The 18,873-nt window shown below is 40.8% G+C and overlaps 1 protein-coding gene across 1 annotated transcript; it reads left to right on the plus strand.

The window, feature by feature from the left end:
* The first annotated feature begins 2,677 nt into the window (after positions 1–2,677).
* On the plus strand, positions 2,678–17,558 carry pcca (propionyl-CoA carboxylase subunit alpha). The gene is made up of 23 exons (XM_034609452.1): positions 2,678–2,787; positions 5,983–6,060; positions 6,314–6,361; positions 6,591–6,659; positions 7,251–7,364; positions 7,720–7,773; positions 8,571–8,702; positions 9,687–9,723; positions 10,636–10,714; positions 11,281–11,383; positions 11,745–11,839; positions 12,377–12,527; positions 13,218–13,361; positions 13,922–13,996; positions 14,186–14,254; positions 14,408–14,483; positions 14,583–14,796; positions 14,982–15,084; positions 15,201–15,299; positions 15,402–15,455; positions 16,011–16,151; positions 16,668–16,745; positions 16,857–17,558. The coding sequence occupies exons 1-23, from the start codon at positions 2,734–2,736 to the stop codon at positions 16,923–16,925; spliced, it is 2,136 nt and encodes a 711-aa protein (XP_034465343.1). The 5' UTR covers positions 2,678–2,733; the 3' UTR covers positions 16,926–17,558.
* The last annotated feature ends 1,315 nt before the right edge of the window (positions 17,559–18,873 follow it).

Below are 18,873 nucleotides of genomic sequence, written 5' to 3' on the forward strand. Positions count from 1 at the left end.
GTATTTGTGCATTTATAGTCAAAACTCTTACATTGTACAGAGATCATCCTTTACATCATTAATGTCGTCTAACACAGAGTTGAGTCCATTACTGTAATTGCCGCTTTTCCGCCAATCTACTACTGGTTCATATCAAAACTTTAAAATTCTTCTAACAAGGCCGAACACTGGCCTAGATTTGGCTCCGTCTATCAGTAGCCAAATTTAATGGGTCATTAGGGAGCTAACGTTTAAGAATTATATGAGATTCAATAGATAACTGATAATTCTTGAAATGTGAGAACTCTGCAAACACATGCATTATAAACATTTTTTTAAATAAATTGAAGAAAATAGTTCCTTACTCCCAGAGGCATGTTTAGCAGTTGTTTTTTATGAGTATTCTCTAGTTCTCTCCGATCAGCCTGCCACTGACAGTTTCCATCTGGTGTCTTGCTACTGCATATACTGATCTTACAATTGGATGAAAGATAATTAATTGAATGCAACAGGTCTCCTCGTCATCTGAAATGAGCCATGCTAGGAATGCAAAGAAAAATAAACCTAGTTTTTAAATGTACTGTAGTCATGATGGTCAAATTCCTTCCAAAGTGGATGATTCTGCCAACACTATTTTATTCACTTCAGTGCTGCAAACATCTTCCACAGTAATCTAGTTCATAGGGATAGAGATGTGATGAGATTAAAACATAATATGCAAATTATTAAAATGGTAAGGACAACAGCACATTTCTGAGATATAACAAAAAATGATAGCAACATTTTAGAATATAAGACAAGATGGTGAATGTCCCTTGTACATTCCAAGGTCTTCAGCACAATTTTAATACACAGAGGCAAAAGTCCAGCACAGAATTCACACACTGGAGAAAGGAACATATAGAAGGAGTGAGGAACGTGCACACAAGGGAGAGAGACAGACAGATATGTGCACTATGGACTGTCTGGACATCACAATTAACAATAACCTGTTCTATATCATCTACTTGTGCACTCACAACCCATAGCTCAACTTTTTGAACGCACCTTGTAGGGTACTTGTAGTGCTCTGTACCTTGTTATACTCTACAGGGACACAGTAGAGGGGGTGGGGGTGGCAGAGAGACTAGATACACAGGCCGGGGTGATTGGTAACAACTAGGTGAAACTGATAAGGGTGAGGCAGACAACCAAAGAGATGGGAAACACACACTGGCAGGAACCATAGACACAAAACATGCACACAAACTTGAAGACAGACAGACAGGCAGGCAGGCAGGCAGACAGACAGAAAAGCAGACAGACTGGCAGGCTGTCAGGAAGGCAGACAGACACACAGGCACGCAGACAGGCAAGCAGGCAGGATGGCAGGCAGGCAGACAGACAGAAAGGCAGAGAGACTGGCAGGCAGGCAGACAGACAGACAGGCACGCTTGTTATTAGCCTGTGGTAGCTAACAAGCTGCTAGCTCAGCAACATGTCTGCTTGGTGTCGTGTTCGGTGTGGAGGGGTGACGGTGACAGTGGGCGGGGGTGGTGGGTTCAGACCCTAGACTGGTACCGGCTGGGTGGGGCTGAGATACGAGTGCGATCCTGTATGACTCATACAGGGGAGGAAGTACGAAACGAGACGTTTCAATAACATATTTCTTAGAATGGACTGATTGAAAAAGTCAGCAGAGTGACTGTTTTCATACTTTGAGGGTCCCTACTGACCCCCTTCAAGTCATTACAGATAGTAAAAGCCCAGAAAATGTATTTTACACAATATGGGCCCTTTAAAATCACTTGTAGCACATTGTGCGTCTGCACTATAAGAGCTGTCTGTAAGACATTTATGATCAGAGATGAAGTCAGATCATTGTAACAGGGTATATGAAACGACCAGTGTGAAGGTTAGGTCAAAGACACAGCCGCTGTAATGAGAACAAGCGTTTAAAACTGCTTCAGCAGTCAAATCTGAATCAGCACAGAAGTCAGCCTGGAGTTGGACAGAACATGTGAGCTTAAGTGGAAACAATATGACACCAAATTTCATTCCATTACACTGCAGTTTAGAACAAATATTTCAGTTTTATTCAGACAGCATGAAAAGAAACATAGCTGTCAGCGACTGAACTGATGGGCATCATTAGACAAGAACTTTGCTGATTGTTGTATTGATTCAGATTTTTGTCCACCTTTTTACTGCATGGATATTCAAGTTTTATTTGAAGGCCATCCTCCCAGCGGCCAACAATTTTCCTTAAGGTCCAAGGTTTAGTTCAAGCTAATATAAGCTGCTGAGTTATTTAGAGGGCATTCCCCATCTTTACAGACTTAAACTACAAAAGTCTATGTTTGTGTCTGTCAGCAGAGACACAGTGCAGGGACACAAGAAGAGAGAGACTGGAACTTCAGAAACTCACTTGATTTGCGGATGACAGTCAAATGTGTGAAGCATGTTTCACAGAATTAAGACAGAATAAATCATTTCAGGGTTAAGATAGCCTTGTAAAATGTGGATCCATTCTTTGCAGTTATAATTGTATTACATCACATTGTATCTTGAAGTCATCTTGTTACACAAAGCGTTGGAGAGTGTACTTTATTTATTTATTTATTGGAATATTCTGAGGAATGATGAATGAAGTTTGTCAATAAAGTTGAGGTGAAAAAATGGGAGGGTTGACGCCTCTGTCTCTCCACCACTCTGGTCGCTGTAACGCTCTGACGTCATGACGTCGTGGTGTTTGACCGTCACAGTGGGGGCAACATGGCGGCGCACAGCCTCTCTCCGTCTCTTAGCAGGCTGCTGTTCGCTGTAAAGGTGAGTCCAGCTCGTCCAGGCTGCACAACGACAATAAAAAGAGTGAGCGACATTAGCGTCAGCAACGTCTCACCTCCTCACGCCGAGCAGCGCCGGGTCCTGGAGGGTGTTAGCGAGACCCTGAGCACTGAGACCGAGCTCCCTCACATGAGACACTGGGACACAGAGAAGACAAGTTAATGATGGCGAGAGGCGGTCAGGGGGAGGGCAAGTGTAACTTTGACATTATCACTGACAGACAGACAGACAGAGAGAGAGAGACAGACAGAGACAGACAGACACAGACAGAGAGAGACAGGCAGGCAGACAGAGACAGACAAAGAGAGACAGGCAGGCAGACAGAGACAGGTTGCCCTTCAGACGGGGATGTGTAAGGTATAATGTTTACTGACCTATGGGCCATCACTTCATCACAAGGACAGGGCCTAAGTTAAATTCACTAAACACAGTTGATCATGTACAAATGTATATAATCCTGTAACTTACTGTAACTTTGTGACCACCTGTTTGTGATACTTTGTTAGAACAACACAACAGCACAATATAAGATCGTCCTTATATTTGCCATGTAAGGGGGCAGGGCTTCTTTGTTGCCCTGGTTGCATGTCATACCCAGTCTGACTTCTTTACAGCACCTCCACATCATGTTCACAATTGAAGTTTGGTTTTCATGTCGGTAATATTTGGCTAATGAAAAACATCTACTTCCTGTGGAGCAGAATGGTGAAAAACAGCAGAAGACAGACAGGCTGTGCTTAAACCAGCAGCAACAGCAAACAGTTATTTCAGACATTCAAGATTCCAGTAGTAACAGTCTATTCATTTTCTATACAGACAGTATCAGGTGGCCGGCGTATGCCATTGAGACACATTGATTTGTGCATGCTGGCCCTTTTAAACATGGCGACGAGCAGTACAGGTGACTTTTTAACTGGAAGAAACCTCTGGCAGAGCCAGACTCAATGTGTCTATCTGCCCCGTTGCCCGGTCAATTGGGGAGAGAGGAGAGGTGGGTGTAAAGGGAGGAGAGAGAGAGAGACCAGGAGCAGTTGTGTAAGTGTTGTATTATAAGCTCTGTCAGACTGTTTTTTTTTTATAATAAATATTGCACATGCTGATCATTTCCTCAAGACTTTACATCATATGTCATGTGTCTTGCATGTTATTCCAACAAGCTCTGCTGCAGTACTGATCAGTGCCGCTGGAATACTGGTATTTACATCAAAGTATTTTCTACCTGCTCAGACCTGCCCAAGTGGTAATAAATACTGAAGAACCCTTTTACATATGTTGAGTTTTACTTTTCATGCTGGTCCAGGTAGCCTTTAGTTTTCATTTAGTTAAGTTTCGTATGGAAATTAAGTAGGAGACTTGCTTATGTTGTCCAATTCATGCTCTCTGTGATACACATTTGTAACTACATGCCTAAAGGAAGTGCCACGGATCTGCTGATAGTTCCCGTATTGGACAGAAATTATTAGAAGACAGTGGATACCTGGTTTGGTCAAAATAATCTAACATGGTTTGTAAAATGATTAGTTATGAGTTGAATGGATCTGACTGTAGTAGTAATTGTACACAATACAGCAGCCGTAGTCTGATTAAAGTATGAATGAGTTGTGTTAAGCTCCACACTGTTTAAATTAAAGTTATGAATGTCAGTGTTGACCCTACCATTATATTAGGGGGGCGCCCCGCCCCCCCAACGGCACCCCCCCGCCCCCCCTGGAAGGTCAAGTTAATTATTTTTTTTTTAATATAGCGCCAGATCTCAAAATAAGTCATTTACGGTTACCTTTCCTATAAAACAGGTCTATAGCTTGCTCTTTTATTAAACAAACTAAATGGCCTTATGTTATTTATCTTATTTACACGACGGCATGTCATTTCTGTCTCTACATGGTCGTGCGTTTAGATTTCTCCTCTGCTCTCTGTATCGCGCACAGCGGAGTTCCATCCCGATACGCACACACAGACACGTGCGCGCACACACACACACACTGACACGTGCGCGCACACACACAGGTGAGCACACTCCCACCAGCGGACAGAGCGCATCCATCAGAAAACATGTCGCATCAACCACCTGAAAAGCAGATACAAATATCCGCGTTTTTTAAACGCTCCCAGGGTGGTGAAGATGGGTTAGGGTTAGGGGACTGCTGTCATTAAAAGAAACACATGAACATCATCATTCCTTTAAGTTTTTGTGTCCGTGTCTCCCCCCCCCCCCCCCCCCCCCCCCAAAGCTGTAAACCTAGGGGAAACACTGAATGTGGTTACATTTTCTAACACATAATGGGATCAAACAAAGTCAGCAGGATGTGGACCCATGTACAATTCTTTATATTACATATTTTGTGTTTAATCAGAAAGCTAGAATTTTCCTTTACAAATGAGACATTGTATTGGACGTATCTTCAAGGGTAGTGGGCTGTGGTGTAACAGAGCAGGCAAAAGGACTTTTCATATTCATATTTCATATTAAGAAAACAAAAAAAAAGCAAGGGCAAATCTGTCAAATATTAAAAAAGTACACAGATATTATATGACACACAGACATCATAGAATTGGACTTTCAGATAACAATTTATGTTGGAAGTGTAAAAGTGAGCTGGGCACATTCTTGCAAGTGATCATGGGGTGTTCCATGTTAAACCATTCTGGTTTGAAATATTGGGGAATTGGTGAGGTTCAGCTGTACCTTTGATACCTAATACAAGAGAGTGCAAATTCAGTGTTTCAAAAGATGGTCTTATCACAGCTGCAAGACATATTGCAAAACTTGAAGAATCCTAAGTGTCCCATGGCAAAATTGGATTAATGAAATGATTGAGATTTAAATATATGAACACATATTGAGTAGAAGATTGAGGAAATACAAAGGCATGGGAGCACTTCTGGCTTCATGTTAATGGAGGGTCATCATATACTGTGTAAATGACCTGTGCTGTATCTGCTAAATTACAAATCAATTGAATAACTTACAGTCTGAACCTGCAGAAAACAAAAGTTGTTCATTTTACATCATAGTTTGGTTTGTGAAAGATGTGAAAATAGGAATTTATGAGGCGAGTCAGAAATGGAATTGATTAAATTTACACATACAACTCAGAGCAACCCTAATGCTACATGATAATGAATGAGGGAAATAATGTTGTAGCCTAATACTGTGTATGTGTATGTGTTTTGCAGTATGGCTCATTCCAGTCAAGATGTTGTGCATTGCACAGTAAGACTCAATATTCCACCGTGTACAACCCCAGTGAAAAGGTAAGCATAGCTCTTTTCTCCTCCTGCTTCCTGTTTGTCTGTAACCGATCATGTATTCAATCTGCTGTGGAAACAAACAAAAAACATTTCTAAATATTATCTTTGTAAGGCAATTATGCATGAAGTGGTCATTATGAAATGAGTCGGTAGGGTATACAATTGTGTGTTTGTTAGTGTTCTCATCAACAGAGGGGTGGTGGAAAGAAAGTCCTTGTGTCAATGATAAACTGTGGCAATCTGTTTCCCTCCACAGACCTTTGATAAGATCCTCATCGCCAACAGAGGAGAGATTGCTTGCAGAGTAAGACTGTTTAACACAAATATATGTAAATGAAACCCAGCTGATACTGTTAAAGACATAAAGACACACTCACTGAAGCTTCACCTCACAACACCTCAGATGCAGGAGCTGTCTCTGCTACTTTCTCCATTGACAACACATTGCCACCAGTACCCATCAAAACAACTCAGAGCAGTACCTAGCGTTGAAGGTAGAGTGAAGCGGTTTTAATGTTGTGTTTTTCCATCAGGTGATCAAGACGTGTAAGAAGATGGGCATCAAGACTGTAGCTGTCCACAGTGATGTAGACTCAAGTGCAGTGAGTCATCAACTTAATCCAGTGTTAAATTGAATTCCAAAGATCCTCGCGGGTGGCTTTGGCCCAGGAGTTGAAGCTGTCTGTATACTGAAGGATCCTAAATGTCTGCTGCACAGGCAGTGTGTCAATGGTGTGTGATAGAAAAAGTGCTGAATTAGAGAGTGGATACCCCAACCAAGCCGGATTGGACAACTCATGTTGGCTGGTTTGATTCTTCAGCTGCAATCGGGGAAAACGGGGGAACAAGCAATATCAATATGTGTGAGGGGCAGTGTAACACAAATTCAGTGCAGCATAAAGGGGGAATCTGGTATTTTTCAACCTTTCCCGTAAATTTCTGAAGGTGTGTAAATGAAAGGTTCTTACAAACCCTTTTGGAATAGGTTTGGCAGCTGCGACACAGCGACAGTCCTCTAAATGTTCCCTAAAAGGGCTTTTTTCAACAATAAAAGGCCCAAGTCTGCACATGTCTCGCTCAATATGAAGTTTGTATTCAAAGTGTTTTTTTAAGTGGTGTGTGTAAAGTCTGTATCTCACTTTGTACTGCTGAGATGACAGGACTTAACATCATGTATGTGTGTGTGTATCTAGGTCCATACCAAGATGGCCGATGAGGCAGTGTGTGTTGGCCCGGCCCCCACCAATAAGAGCTACCTGAACATGGATGCCATCATGGAGGCCATCAGAGCGACTGGAGCACAAGCTGTAAGCATATATTTAGCTGTTGTTATGTATGTCATGTGACTGTTGCAGAGGGCATGCAGGACATTCTGTGTACTTAATATACATGTTCATATGGTAGCTCATCTGAACAGTGAACATGTCAGTACACAGCTTCGTCAAGAGATTCACTAAATATACAGTTAGTAATCACGTGTGAACTGCTCCACCATCAGAGTACCATTCATTTATCTAGTGAGCTGCTGCTGGGGCCAAATGTTTCGCTACATTTCATGTCTACAATATATCTGGTTATATAATCTATAATCTATAAACTATAGCTGTGTGTTGGAAAGAAACACATTTTTAATTAAAAGTTTGAATTCTTTTCTCTATGCAGGTTCATCCTGGTTATGGGTTTCTCTCTGAAAACAAAGAGTTTGCAAGGCGACTGGTGAGTTGAATCGGTCAGACATCAGCTCTCTCTCAACACATACAGTTTGCTATGATGAGTATTATACATTAGGTAATGACAAACTAATGCTTAAGTTTGAATTGTGTTTTTTTAAGTTAGGGAATGCATGTATTCCTGATTTATTCAGACGTATTTTAGTCTCATTAACTTGAATCATCAACAAATTGAAGTGAAATGTTGAAAAAACATGAATAGTGAAGTACCTAATGACTAGTTATGACCAGCCATACTCCCAGGAAACACATCCATAGTGACTTCATCTACTATATAATGAAGAAAATACAAAAATACATTCTTTGTGTGAATATACAGAATGTGGAGGAGAGGGACCAGGTTCACTTACTTTTTCTTGCCAGCGTAAGAACAGTTAAGCTTATTCTTGACCTTGCGATGAGGAAATAATCTCAAATCAAGGTCTACCACAAGAGGCAGCTGGAAGCTTTTTGTTTCTAACATAACTTAAATATTGTAGTTTGCATTTATAAAACCACACCTCTTTCAGTATTACTTTGTTATTGAATGCAAAAATAAAAGTAAATGTTCCTTTTTTGGCATAATTAAACATTTCTTCTCACGCTCTGAAAGAAAATAAGTGAATTTACCAAAATGCTGAACTATTGCTTTAAATGACCATGCTCAAATCTGACTGGCTCTTACAATAGTCGTTACCACCATATGGACAATAACCCCAGTATTTAGTTGAATCTCTTTAAGTAGGGATAATGATAGAAGTACTAGATACAAACACACTGGTCAAATCCTTGTCTTTTCACCAGGAGGCAGAGGGCGTGGCATTCATTGGCCCAGACACCCATGCTATCCAGGCAATGGGGGATAAAATTGAGAGCAAGCTAATTGCTAAGGCTGCTAATGTCAGCACCATCCCAGGATTTGATGGAGTTGTCAAGGTATGAGCACACATACACTGCATTGCATGTATGAAAGATGAATATATTATTAAATCAGCATGATTGTGTATGAACACTAGAATGAGCAATAACACAATATTGACTAATTGTGTCCTAAAAACATTTTGATCAGAAACTGCAATTTAAAAAAGCCTCTATACAAGCACATCACACCTATCTTGATAGTATGGATAGAAATCTGATGAGCATCATTCAGTCTCAAATGACCTAACTAACCGATTCCATTCCAAATGTAAATGTGGTGTACAGCGTTTTCTGAAGGCTCATTTATGCTGCCTTCACATATGAAAAGAGATATCTTTGGTTGTTAGAAACAGCAGCAATTCTAGTGGGGGAGAGGCACCTACCTAGCCCCAGCCAGCCTAGCCAGCGGTTCAAGAGACAGCTGATTAGACATAGAGGATAGGGGAAAACTCTGAATGGTAGAGAATGTGGACGTTTTGGGCTTTAGTTTCAGCATAGATTTGAAAGTGAGTGCAGCCTTCCAGATTCACACTCACAAGCAGTCACTGGTGGCGAGGGATCTCCCACCTTTGATTAGGTGACTCACTAAGGTCTGTCTCCTGTGAAGTGGTGGGAGAGTCCAAAACTAGACAAGTTGCTCTGTCCTAACTAATCCATTATCCAAGTCTAACTTTTCTGTTAGTCTTGGTGGTTATTTCAGTTTTCTATTTCATGTACAACTGTAGTGATCCAATCAAAAATGACTATGCAAAGAGACTTAAATCAAGATTCTTAACTGTCAGAGTTGAAACCATCAAGACAAGTCTTATTGATGGTATGGTCACATGCCAGTCACATCCTTTACCAGGTTCAACAGATGGTTGAAGTTGGCAGCGCATGGCAGTTCATCACTCATGTTCATAGTTAATACAAGTGGACCTACAGGTGAAGCATGGAAAAGGCAGATTATGGCCAGTTGTCAATTCAGTCATGAGTAACTCCTCTCTGCCCCCCCCTCAGACTGCAGAGGAAGCTGTGAAGATTTCACAGGAAATTGGTAAGTCATCACTTGTCTACACACAGAAAGTTTACAATATGTGTTACTGTGTGTGAATTGATCCATGCTGAACCATATCCATCTGTCTAGAGTTTGGTTGCCTTTCCCTTAGCTTTTTAATCAATTCATCTTTAATAAATCTTCATTAGCAGTAAGATTCTGGCATAATTATGGTTGGATTGAGAATACTCTTCTTGGCAAAAGAAGAGAAGAGTCCAACCAAAGTAATTGGCGACTGGCTGGCCTGCCCCCGCTGCAAAAAAAAAAAAATCCTAGAGGAAACATTTTAATCTATTACGTGCTTTCTCAGAACTGTACTAAACCCTGTGGACTCAACTATTACGATGTTTGTGGTTCATTTTAATGTGTGCATCAAACAAGCTCTATTTCTAGGCACCATGATGATACCAATATGAAACTATACTCTGAAAGTTGAGGGGCAATCTTAAAATCAAATGACATTTCAGAACCCTCTGTAAACCGTCTGACAGTACTGTTAGTTGCTGTATGTATATTTTTGACGTATCAGATTTGGACGCATGTATTTTCACAAGACTTACTAAAAATATGAAAGAAACTGAAAAATGTAATTTTTTGTGACAAAGACATTTATTTTCTGACTCAGAAAAAGAAGAGTTGTATAAATCAATAAATATCTGTCTCACTGATGGTCTATGTAAACTGTGTGGCTTTACATAGCTCTGTGTGCAGGAAGTGCAGCTCTCTGACACTAGTGTATATTTTCCAGTGTTAAATATATTTGGGAAGACTGAGTACTCTTATGTTCATGTTGCATCTCTTTACTGGAGGTACTTGTGGCCATATTTGTGTTGTCAAACCAAGGTGAACATTTATGTTTTTCAAAAGCATCTTTACAACTGTGGTGTTGCTTTATTCTTTTGTTGTTGCTAGGCTACCCAGTGATGATCAAAGCATCTGCAGGAGGAGGAGGGAAAGGAATGAGGATTTCTTGGAATGATGAGGAGACAAGGTATTGTATTCCTCTGTTTCTGCCACACCCTCTATATATATTACCGAATAATCACGTTTTTTTTAACATCTATCAAGGAAAGCCATGTACAACAATCATGCATCACAGCTTAAACAAAAGATATGAAAGTTATTCTATTTCAACAGTTACAATGTCTACTACTTAAATGACTTTTATAAAAATAACAAGGATACATCGACTTAAATAAGCATTGATTAAGATAGTGTTAGTAACTTACATAACACTAAAACAAACCTATTATTTTATTATTATTATCTACATATCTGAGTAGCATCTAACACTAAGTCAGTGTTGTGTTTTATGTATGGCTGTCTTCCTTTAGTATTCTTAAGGTTTTACCTCACATGCTTCAAAATACAATTACTATTAAAAGTCTTAAGATTTGAACTTAAATCTACTTCGTCTCCCTGAATTTCGGCCTCACTGTCTCCTCCTACTGCTTAGATTTCTCTACAGACCGATGCTTGTTTCTGCAGCATTTATAACTGCTGCAATTTGTGTGTGCATGTATCTGTGCGTGTCTGTGTGTGTGCACTTTTTTGCAGGGAAGGTTTCCGGTTCTCATCCCAGGAGGCAGCATCCAGCTTCGGAGACGACAGGTTGCTCATTGAGAAGTACATAGACAACCCCAGACATATAGAGATACAGGTATAAGACACATGCACACAGTGGTCTAATGTCATATAATGTGCAAACACAGTGTGAGAGGGGACTCAGTTGGCCATTTGAATGCTCAGTAATAGATTAATTGTTAATAAAGATTATTTTACTCAAACCAAGACCAGAATAGAACAGAATAAATACTAGATTGTATGAAAAAATGATCAAATAGCCTTAATTTTTATTTTCGTGACAGAATTTCTGTGAAATTTAGTAAAGTGGGAGAATGTGATCAGGACACGAATACCAATGGACATTAGTTGTTGAGCTGTGACAAAAATGACAAAATAAATTGGTGATGTGTGTCCTTATCAAGGAAGAGCTAGCGAACATTGTGTGCTTGTTACAGGTGCTGGCTGATAAACATGGTAACGCTCTGTGGCTGAATGAGAGGGAGTGCTCCATTCAGAGGAGGAACCAGAAGGTGGTGGAGGAGGCTCCCAGGTTAGTGACACACGCTGTCTGCTCTTGGCAGCTGTTTGTTTGAAATCACAAGGGCAAATGTTTGTTTTTTCAAAAGACGTGTAAAAAAAACTGCATTTACAGCAGCAACGGACAACTGATGATAACTTGGATGAGGTGGAAATGTAGACCAGAGGTTTTAATATATATCATTTTGTCTGTGCTATACTGCAGAGGAAAAAGCTACGACATACAGCTCTCATGTTCCTCAGGAGCTTAGTTATAGCCAAACTGTGAAATATTGTACTTTTCTCGAACAGCATATCCAGCACGTTAGACACCTAATGTTGTCAGAGCTGCTGGATGTCCTAATGTCCTGTGTTCCTAATAAAGTGCTCAGCAAGTCTACTGTGAATATCTTAGCAGCCTGCACAATAATCAACACTAAAGATATGGGGTTGAAGACAAGTTTATGTATGTATTTTAAAAAAGATAAATGGTTTTGTTGTTAATCTATGGAGTTAGCTTCTAGACTCCATTTACACCACTGAGTCTGTCTGGTGCTGTCTCACCTACCAGCACTTTCCTGGACCCAGTGACACGGCGAGCGATGGGTGAGCAGGCAGTGCAGCTGGCCAAGGCTGTGCAGTACTCGTCTGCTGGCACTGTGGAGTTCCTGGTGGATTCTAAGAAGAACTTCTTCTTCCTGGAGATGAACACAAGACTACAGGTCAATACGGGTTGTGTGTCTGTCTGTGTTTGTGTGTGTATACATGTGGACTATATTTGGGTTTAAATTCTCCTTTAAATTAGGCCTCCTTCCAGCCCAAGGGAGAGAACCATATTGTTTGTTTTGTCATTTGAATCTCTTATTACCTCCACCAAGAAGGTTATGTTTTATGTGTTTGTCTGAGTTTTGTTTGTTTTTTAGATTGTTAGCAGGATGAGGGTTAGGGTTAGGGAAATTTGGTGCTGATCCAAATAAAAGTCAGGATCTAGTGAATTTAAATAAGGTTTCATAAGGGGACTGTGGGGCCTTGGTGGAGGTATGCACTCTACTGAGTGACATTTCTAGTTGATGTTGTTATTGCTGCTATTGTGCAAATCTAAGAGCAGTGATGGCCCAGCTGTCTACTATAAGAAATTTAACAACAGGTTATATAAAATGGTACGTAAAGAGCATTTTGAAGCATTTTCTTTTTTTTCCCAGCTGTGGTGAGGAAAATAATCTTAAATCGACGTACAGGTTTTTATCAGAGCCTTCAACCATAGTTCAGTCCTCATCAGTGCATGGAGTTTGACTACGCCCATAAATAACCATCTTAATGAAAACTGAGCAAACTTCACCTGCTGATGAAGAAGCACACTGCTATTTTGCTAACAGAAACCAGTACCTTCTGTTTTTAACCTCTGACCCCAGGTGGAACATCCAATCACAGAGTGCATTACTGGCCTGGACCTGGTGGAGCAGATGATCAGGGTTGCCAAGGGTTACCAGCTGCAGCACAAACAGGAGGACATCCCAATAAACGGCTGGGCTGTTGAGAGTCGTGTATATGCCGAGGTGTGTGTATATTTGTGCAGATAAAAATGAAGTACATCCTGCTGGATATATTTCCTTAAAGCTGCTTTTAGACATTCACTGAACTCTGGATAATCTCTTGACATTCTCCAGAGGGGCTGTATGTAAGAACGCAAATGCCTGAGTGAGAGCTTCTGGACTTTCTTGAGAATTTCTCCTGCCAGTCCCCTAGTAAAAACTAAAGTGAACTTGTGTGAGGAAAAAGCAGGAGATCTTCTGCAGGAACAAAAAAAAACTAAAAACAATGTACAACAATACACATAGAAACGTACACTGACAAAGGTGTCGAGAGCTTTTGGTGATAAGGGCCGACACCGGTGTCGATGTGCTGTAAACAAAAACATGTGATCTCTGCAGTGGAATTACTACGTCCCCTCCTGCCTCTGCCTGCTGCACCACCCTTTCGAAGGCTGAGATCTTTGTGTTGTTGTGAACACATCTGAGCAGAGAATCTCCCGCTGCGTTGTTCATGTGTGAAAGGCGAACTCCGGAGACTGTATTTTCCATTGATCCATCTGTTTTACTGTGCTTTGCTCTGGTAGGATCCTTACAAGTCTTTTGGGCTTCCCTCCATCGGACGCTTGTCCCAATACCAAGAGCCACTCAACCTCAGCAATGTAAGTTTTGATAATCTGAGATATTTGTCACATACAAGTATGCCAATCTTTGATAGCAAAGTAGAGCTGCATTACAGAAGATCATTTAAGAAAAAGTTTCTCTTCACACACAATCCACTCAAATGTTCATGAGAGACGAGCACCTGTCCTGGCAATATTAACAGTCTTTTCTGTCCCTCGTCCTGTCAGGTCCGTGTAGACAGTGGTATCCAGGAGGGCAGTGACATCAGCATCTACTATGATCCCATGATCTCTAAGGTCAGTGAAGTAGTGATGGGTTTGATTTGGAAATGGTGTGTTTCATATTTTTAGAAACATGTTGTCACAACAAGAAAGCGGGTTGCATACTGCTGCTGCTGCTGCAGAAGGGTTCATGGCTCTGTAATAATTTCCTGTGGTATCTGTTTGTAGTTGGTTACTTATGGTGCTACGCGAGCTGAAGCTCTTGCCAAGATGGAGGATGCTCTGGATAACTATGTTATCAGAGGTACACCAACAAATCTTTATAATCAACATTCGCTAAGACTTATAGTCCCCTTTAAAATCGACCAATGTTTTGTTGTTGTTTTGTGTGGCTTCTCTCCAGGTGTGACCCACAACATTCCTCTCCTGCGGGAAATCATCACCCATCCTCACTTTATCTCTGGGGACATAAGCACTAACTTCCTGCCGGAGGTGTATCCTGATGGCTTCAAGGGTCACCAGCTGGAGGTGGATGAGCGCAGGGAGCTGCTGGCCTCGGCAGCGGCGCTCTACATCACTGCTCAGCTCCGTTCACAGAAGGTCCTGGGTCACTTGAGGTGAAGACACTGGAAAGCTTCATGTCGTTTTGCTACACGCCGTTGGAAAGTTGGAACTAATAAATGTCGTCCCTGTGATGATGAGCCGTCTATGTGGTATAAATCAAGTGGATGGGTCTCCAGAGGAGGGAGGAGCTCAGATGCTTTGGCTCTTATGAATTTAAAGTGACCTATGTGTTTTGCAGGGTGTCCTCCACCCCTGTGGAATGTAACCACTGGGAGCTGTGTGTGGAGCTGGGGGAGGGACTCCATGCTATGGAGGTGACCAAATCCGGAAAAGTTTATACTGTGAGTATTTAATGTGCATCCATGAACAAATGAAACACACATAGCTCACAAAGTGACTCTGATGGTCTCTTATGACTATAAGGAAACTAAAGTACAAAATAATGTGTGTCATGCAGGTAGAGGTGGATGGAGGAACGGTGGAAGTCAGTGGAGAGTGGAACCTGGCCTCCCCACTGCTGCCAATCACCATCAACGGTACACACAGAATGCTCCAGGTAACACACACACACACACACACACTCTCTCTTTGTTTGCCTCAAAGATCTGTGGTAATGACTACAGATGTAGTGCAGATCATATTTTGTCTTGTGTTTTAGTGTCTGTCCAGAGATGCCTCAGGAAGGATTGTCCTGCAGTACCTGGGCACATCGGTACGTTTCCTTACATGCACATCGTCACACAGATTACCTTGAGATGAGGAGAATGTTGCCATACAGCTATTGTGACGACTATATCAAAACAAGTTTGCTTTTTATCATTCAGTAATTCCACAAATTCTAAACTAATTTGTATATATTTGTAAAATACTAATCCTTCAAGAGATCTGTGGTTTTTATACTGGAACTGAATTTCAAAATAACATTAAACTAAGTAATTGGTCAGTTTATTCCATATAGTCCATATTTATTTACTGCATGCACCCAGTCAAGACCATCCATCTTTGTTGTTCACTCCAGCATAGATTCCATCCCTTAACGGATTAATAAATATTTAGAATTTTTAACAACAGTGAAATCAAGTGACGACGCATGAGAACCTTTATCAGACTTCACACTTCACCCTCTGGTGGCACACACACCTTTGAACAACTTATTTTCACACATGCAACAGTCCTCCAGGTGTAAGACCATAGCTATGCTCTTTATTTGATCAGTTTCGTCTTATCACTCCGTCCTGTGTTAATCATACTGTGTTTCTTTGTGAAGTTTCAGTTGCGCGTTCTGTCCAAGTTGGCAGCAGAGTTGAACTCGTTCATGCCAGAGAAAGTTCCAGAAGACACCAGCAGCATCCTACGTTCACCGATGCCAGGAACAATAGTGGCTGTGTCTGTCAAGCCTGGAGATACGGTAACACATCCTAATATATTAGACCGACACTAACTCTTACTCAGCAGTCTGTGTTAATAGTAGGGTTTTTTAAAACGTGGACCAAACGTTAGTGGAAACACTCGCGCACGCCTCATATTTTGCCTGATGAAGGTCAATTTATAACAAATGTATCACTGCAGGTAAGAGAGTGTGTGTTTTCAATAATTGTGAGGCTGTCACAAGATTTTCAGATTCTCACTAAATGAGTATCGTGGCCAAAATATTCACAATCATGTCTATTTTACCTGATTTTGGCAAAAGGATTATGGTCAAAATACAAACTATTAATATCATCATTACTATCATTATTATTTGTAATGGTATTAGTAGAATTCAATGAAAGTTATATTTGGCCTGCCATAGTTTCACGTCTGAATCTCCCTCATTCAAAACATCTCTCCCTCAGAATGTCTTACGCCATCATGTTATTTTCATTCTGGGATTTCCCTGAATATATAACTAGGATATATCGTGTCTTGTCATTTGTGTGTGTAGGTTGCAGCAGGTCAGGAGATCTGTGTGATTGAAGCCATGAAGATGCAGAACAGTTTGACTGCTGTCAAGCAAGCAAAGGTAATAGTATAAAATTCTGACAGTGACAACTAGATTTTTACTACTACTATTACTAAAATAGCACATGAACAAACAGCAGCTTTAATGTTTGTGTGTCCTGCTGCGTTCCAGGTTAAAAGCGTCCACTGTAAGCCAGGGGAGACAGTGGGAGAAGGAGATCTGCTGGTAGAGCTGGAATAAAGCGAACCTTTGATCTTTGGATGTGAGACATCAGCACCAGGATGAGCCTTACTCCCTAATGTCCACAGAGAAGATCCACGTTGGCAAACAGACTGGACAATAACAGATGCTGGATTTGGTTTTGCCTGTGGTCAGTCTCCATTGTGGCCCCCAACAGTGTAGTTTCCCCGATGCTGACTCAGTTATCTGCAGTGCAAAACTGCTCTTCCACGTTAGACTCCCGCCACTTTCTTCTCGTGTGAAACTTTCTATAATTTCCGTGCATAGTGTTTTCTAGACCTGACTTTTAGTTTTTTGTTAAAGGGTCAGTTCACCCACATAACAAAAAAAAACATCAGTTTGTGTGCCAAGGCTTTGAGACATCTGCATCAGTGAAGGCTGCTGCCACTTAACACTATGGGAATGGACCCTTTTCAAACGGTATTTTTCAGATATGATCAACAAAAAGAAAATTCTATTCACCTCTATTGAACTGGATTGTAGCAGAAATCTCAGATCAGATCAGAACCTCACGGGAGAAAACCAAGACAATTTGTGTAGTTTGATATCATTCAAGGTAAGCAATCTGCTGTCATTTGGTTGAACTGACACTAAAACACAACAAATAAAGTGCTCCTTCTTTTCACAACTCTATCTGCGACTGTTCTGTGTGGCTGCATCAGAAACAACACTTGAAATAAGAGAAGAGGTGACACAGAAAATGAGTTCAAACTTAGCCAGCCAACCATTTTATTGCCTGCATCTTCCCTTTGGCCTTTGCTGACTATCTGGTCACATTGTAACTCTGGTTCTCTGAGAGATGAAACTTCTCTCTACTGTTCCATATTTCATAAAGCCAGGGATAATACAGTGCCACGAGTGCCATGTGATGGGGCTTGATTATCAAGGGCTTTGTATGTGAGGAGCAGGATTGTATTCTATTCTGGATTTTACAGACTTACTGGAACATCTGATAAAGAATTACAATAATGCAGTCTAGACTAGGAGTCCAAACAGAACAGTTTATAATACAGTCGTACATTAAATAGCCCTGACTTCAGCTAAATGTTTATATAAAACATATTTTTATATGAAACATATATTCTTATAATTTCCTGCTGATTCACTCACTTCTATACGGTTGATCTATTTTATGGATTTTATAGTAGCCCCAGTCTAACTTATGTAGACATGTGCAGGTGCCTGTTTCTTAACTTATCCCAAATGTTTGTTAGTGTAGAAAAGCAGGAAATGTATCACAATGCAGGACTGTGTTGGACTAAATCACAGACCACTGTTATGTTCTTATGTAGTAGTTACACTATATGAATAATTTGATACTCAAATGGCTTTAAAGGAGAATCTGAGATCTTTCTGTAACATTTCATCAGGACAAAGACCAAAACAAAGAGCAGAGAAGAAAATGCTGTTTAATTATTAGACCAACCTGATTGTTATAACTGAATCCTGTTAACTCAAACATCTTTGTCTTCTGTTCCATTTCCAACTCCACAATGTAGCATTAGAAAAGGTTATTTAAACAAAATGTTTCACTCTATGAAGCTGAAAAGGTGAAAGGTCAGACACTGATGAGCCTCAGTCACCAGTTCTACACAAAGCAAACCAACTCATGTGAAATAAGAGGTCATCTGCTGCAAACTGTCTCATGACAGCCTCCCAACAAGTGAGGGCTGTTGAAGCAGTGTTATCATGTGGTGTGTACGTGGTGTTGTGAGCTGATGGGATGTGTTCACGCCCCCTCGTTTCTCTCACCTCGTTAAAAATGCAGGTTTTATTTTCAGTCTGTTTCGCAGCAGTGTTCACGTTCAGTCAGAACAGGCAGTGAGGCCATACACAGTGTGATGACATGTCACCACCGACTCAACGCTACACATACATTATTTGCATTACTGAAATGACTTCTTTACTTGAACTTCTTTAACATATTGTACGTTGGTACAATCTATGC

Source organism: Hippoglossus hippoglossus, chromosome 15 (genome assembly GCF_009819705.1).
Source record: "Hippoglossus hippoglossus isolate fHipHip1 chromosome 15, fHipHip1.pri, whole genome shotgun sequence".
Lineage (NCBI taxonomy): Eukaryota > Metazoa > Chordata > Actinopteri > Pleuronectiformes > Pleuronectidae > Hippoglossus > Hippoglossus hippoglossus.

Coding starts and splice junctions, on each gene's coding strand:
- pcca (XM_034609452.1), top strand. CDS start 2,734: ATGGCGGCGCACAGCCTCTCTCCGTCTCTTAGCAGGCTGCTGTTCGCT. Junction 13,362..13,921: donor AGAGTCGTGTATATGCCGAG/GTGTGTGTATAT, acceptor TTGCTCTGGTAG/GATCCTTACAAGTCTTTTGG. Junction 15,456..16,010: donor TGCAGTACCTGGGCACATCG/GTACGTTTCCTT, acceptor TTCTTTGTGAAG/TTTCAGTTGCGCGTTCTGTC.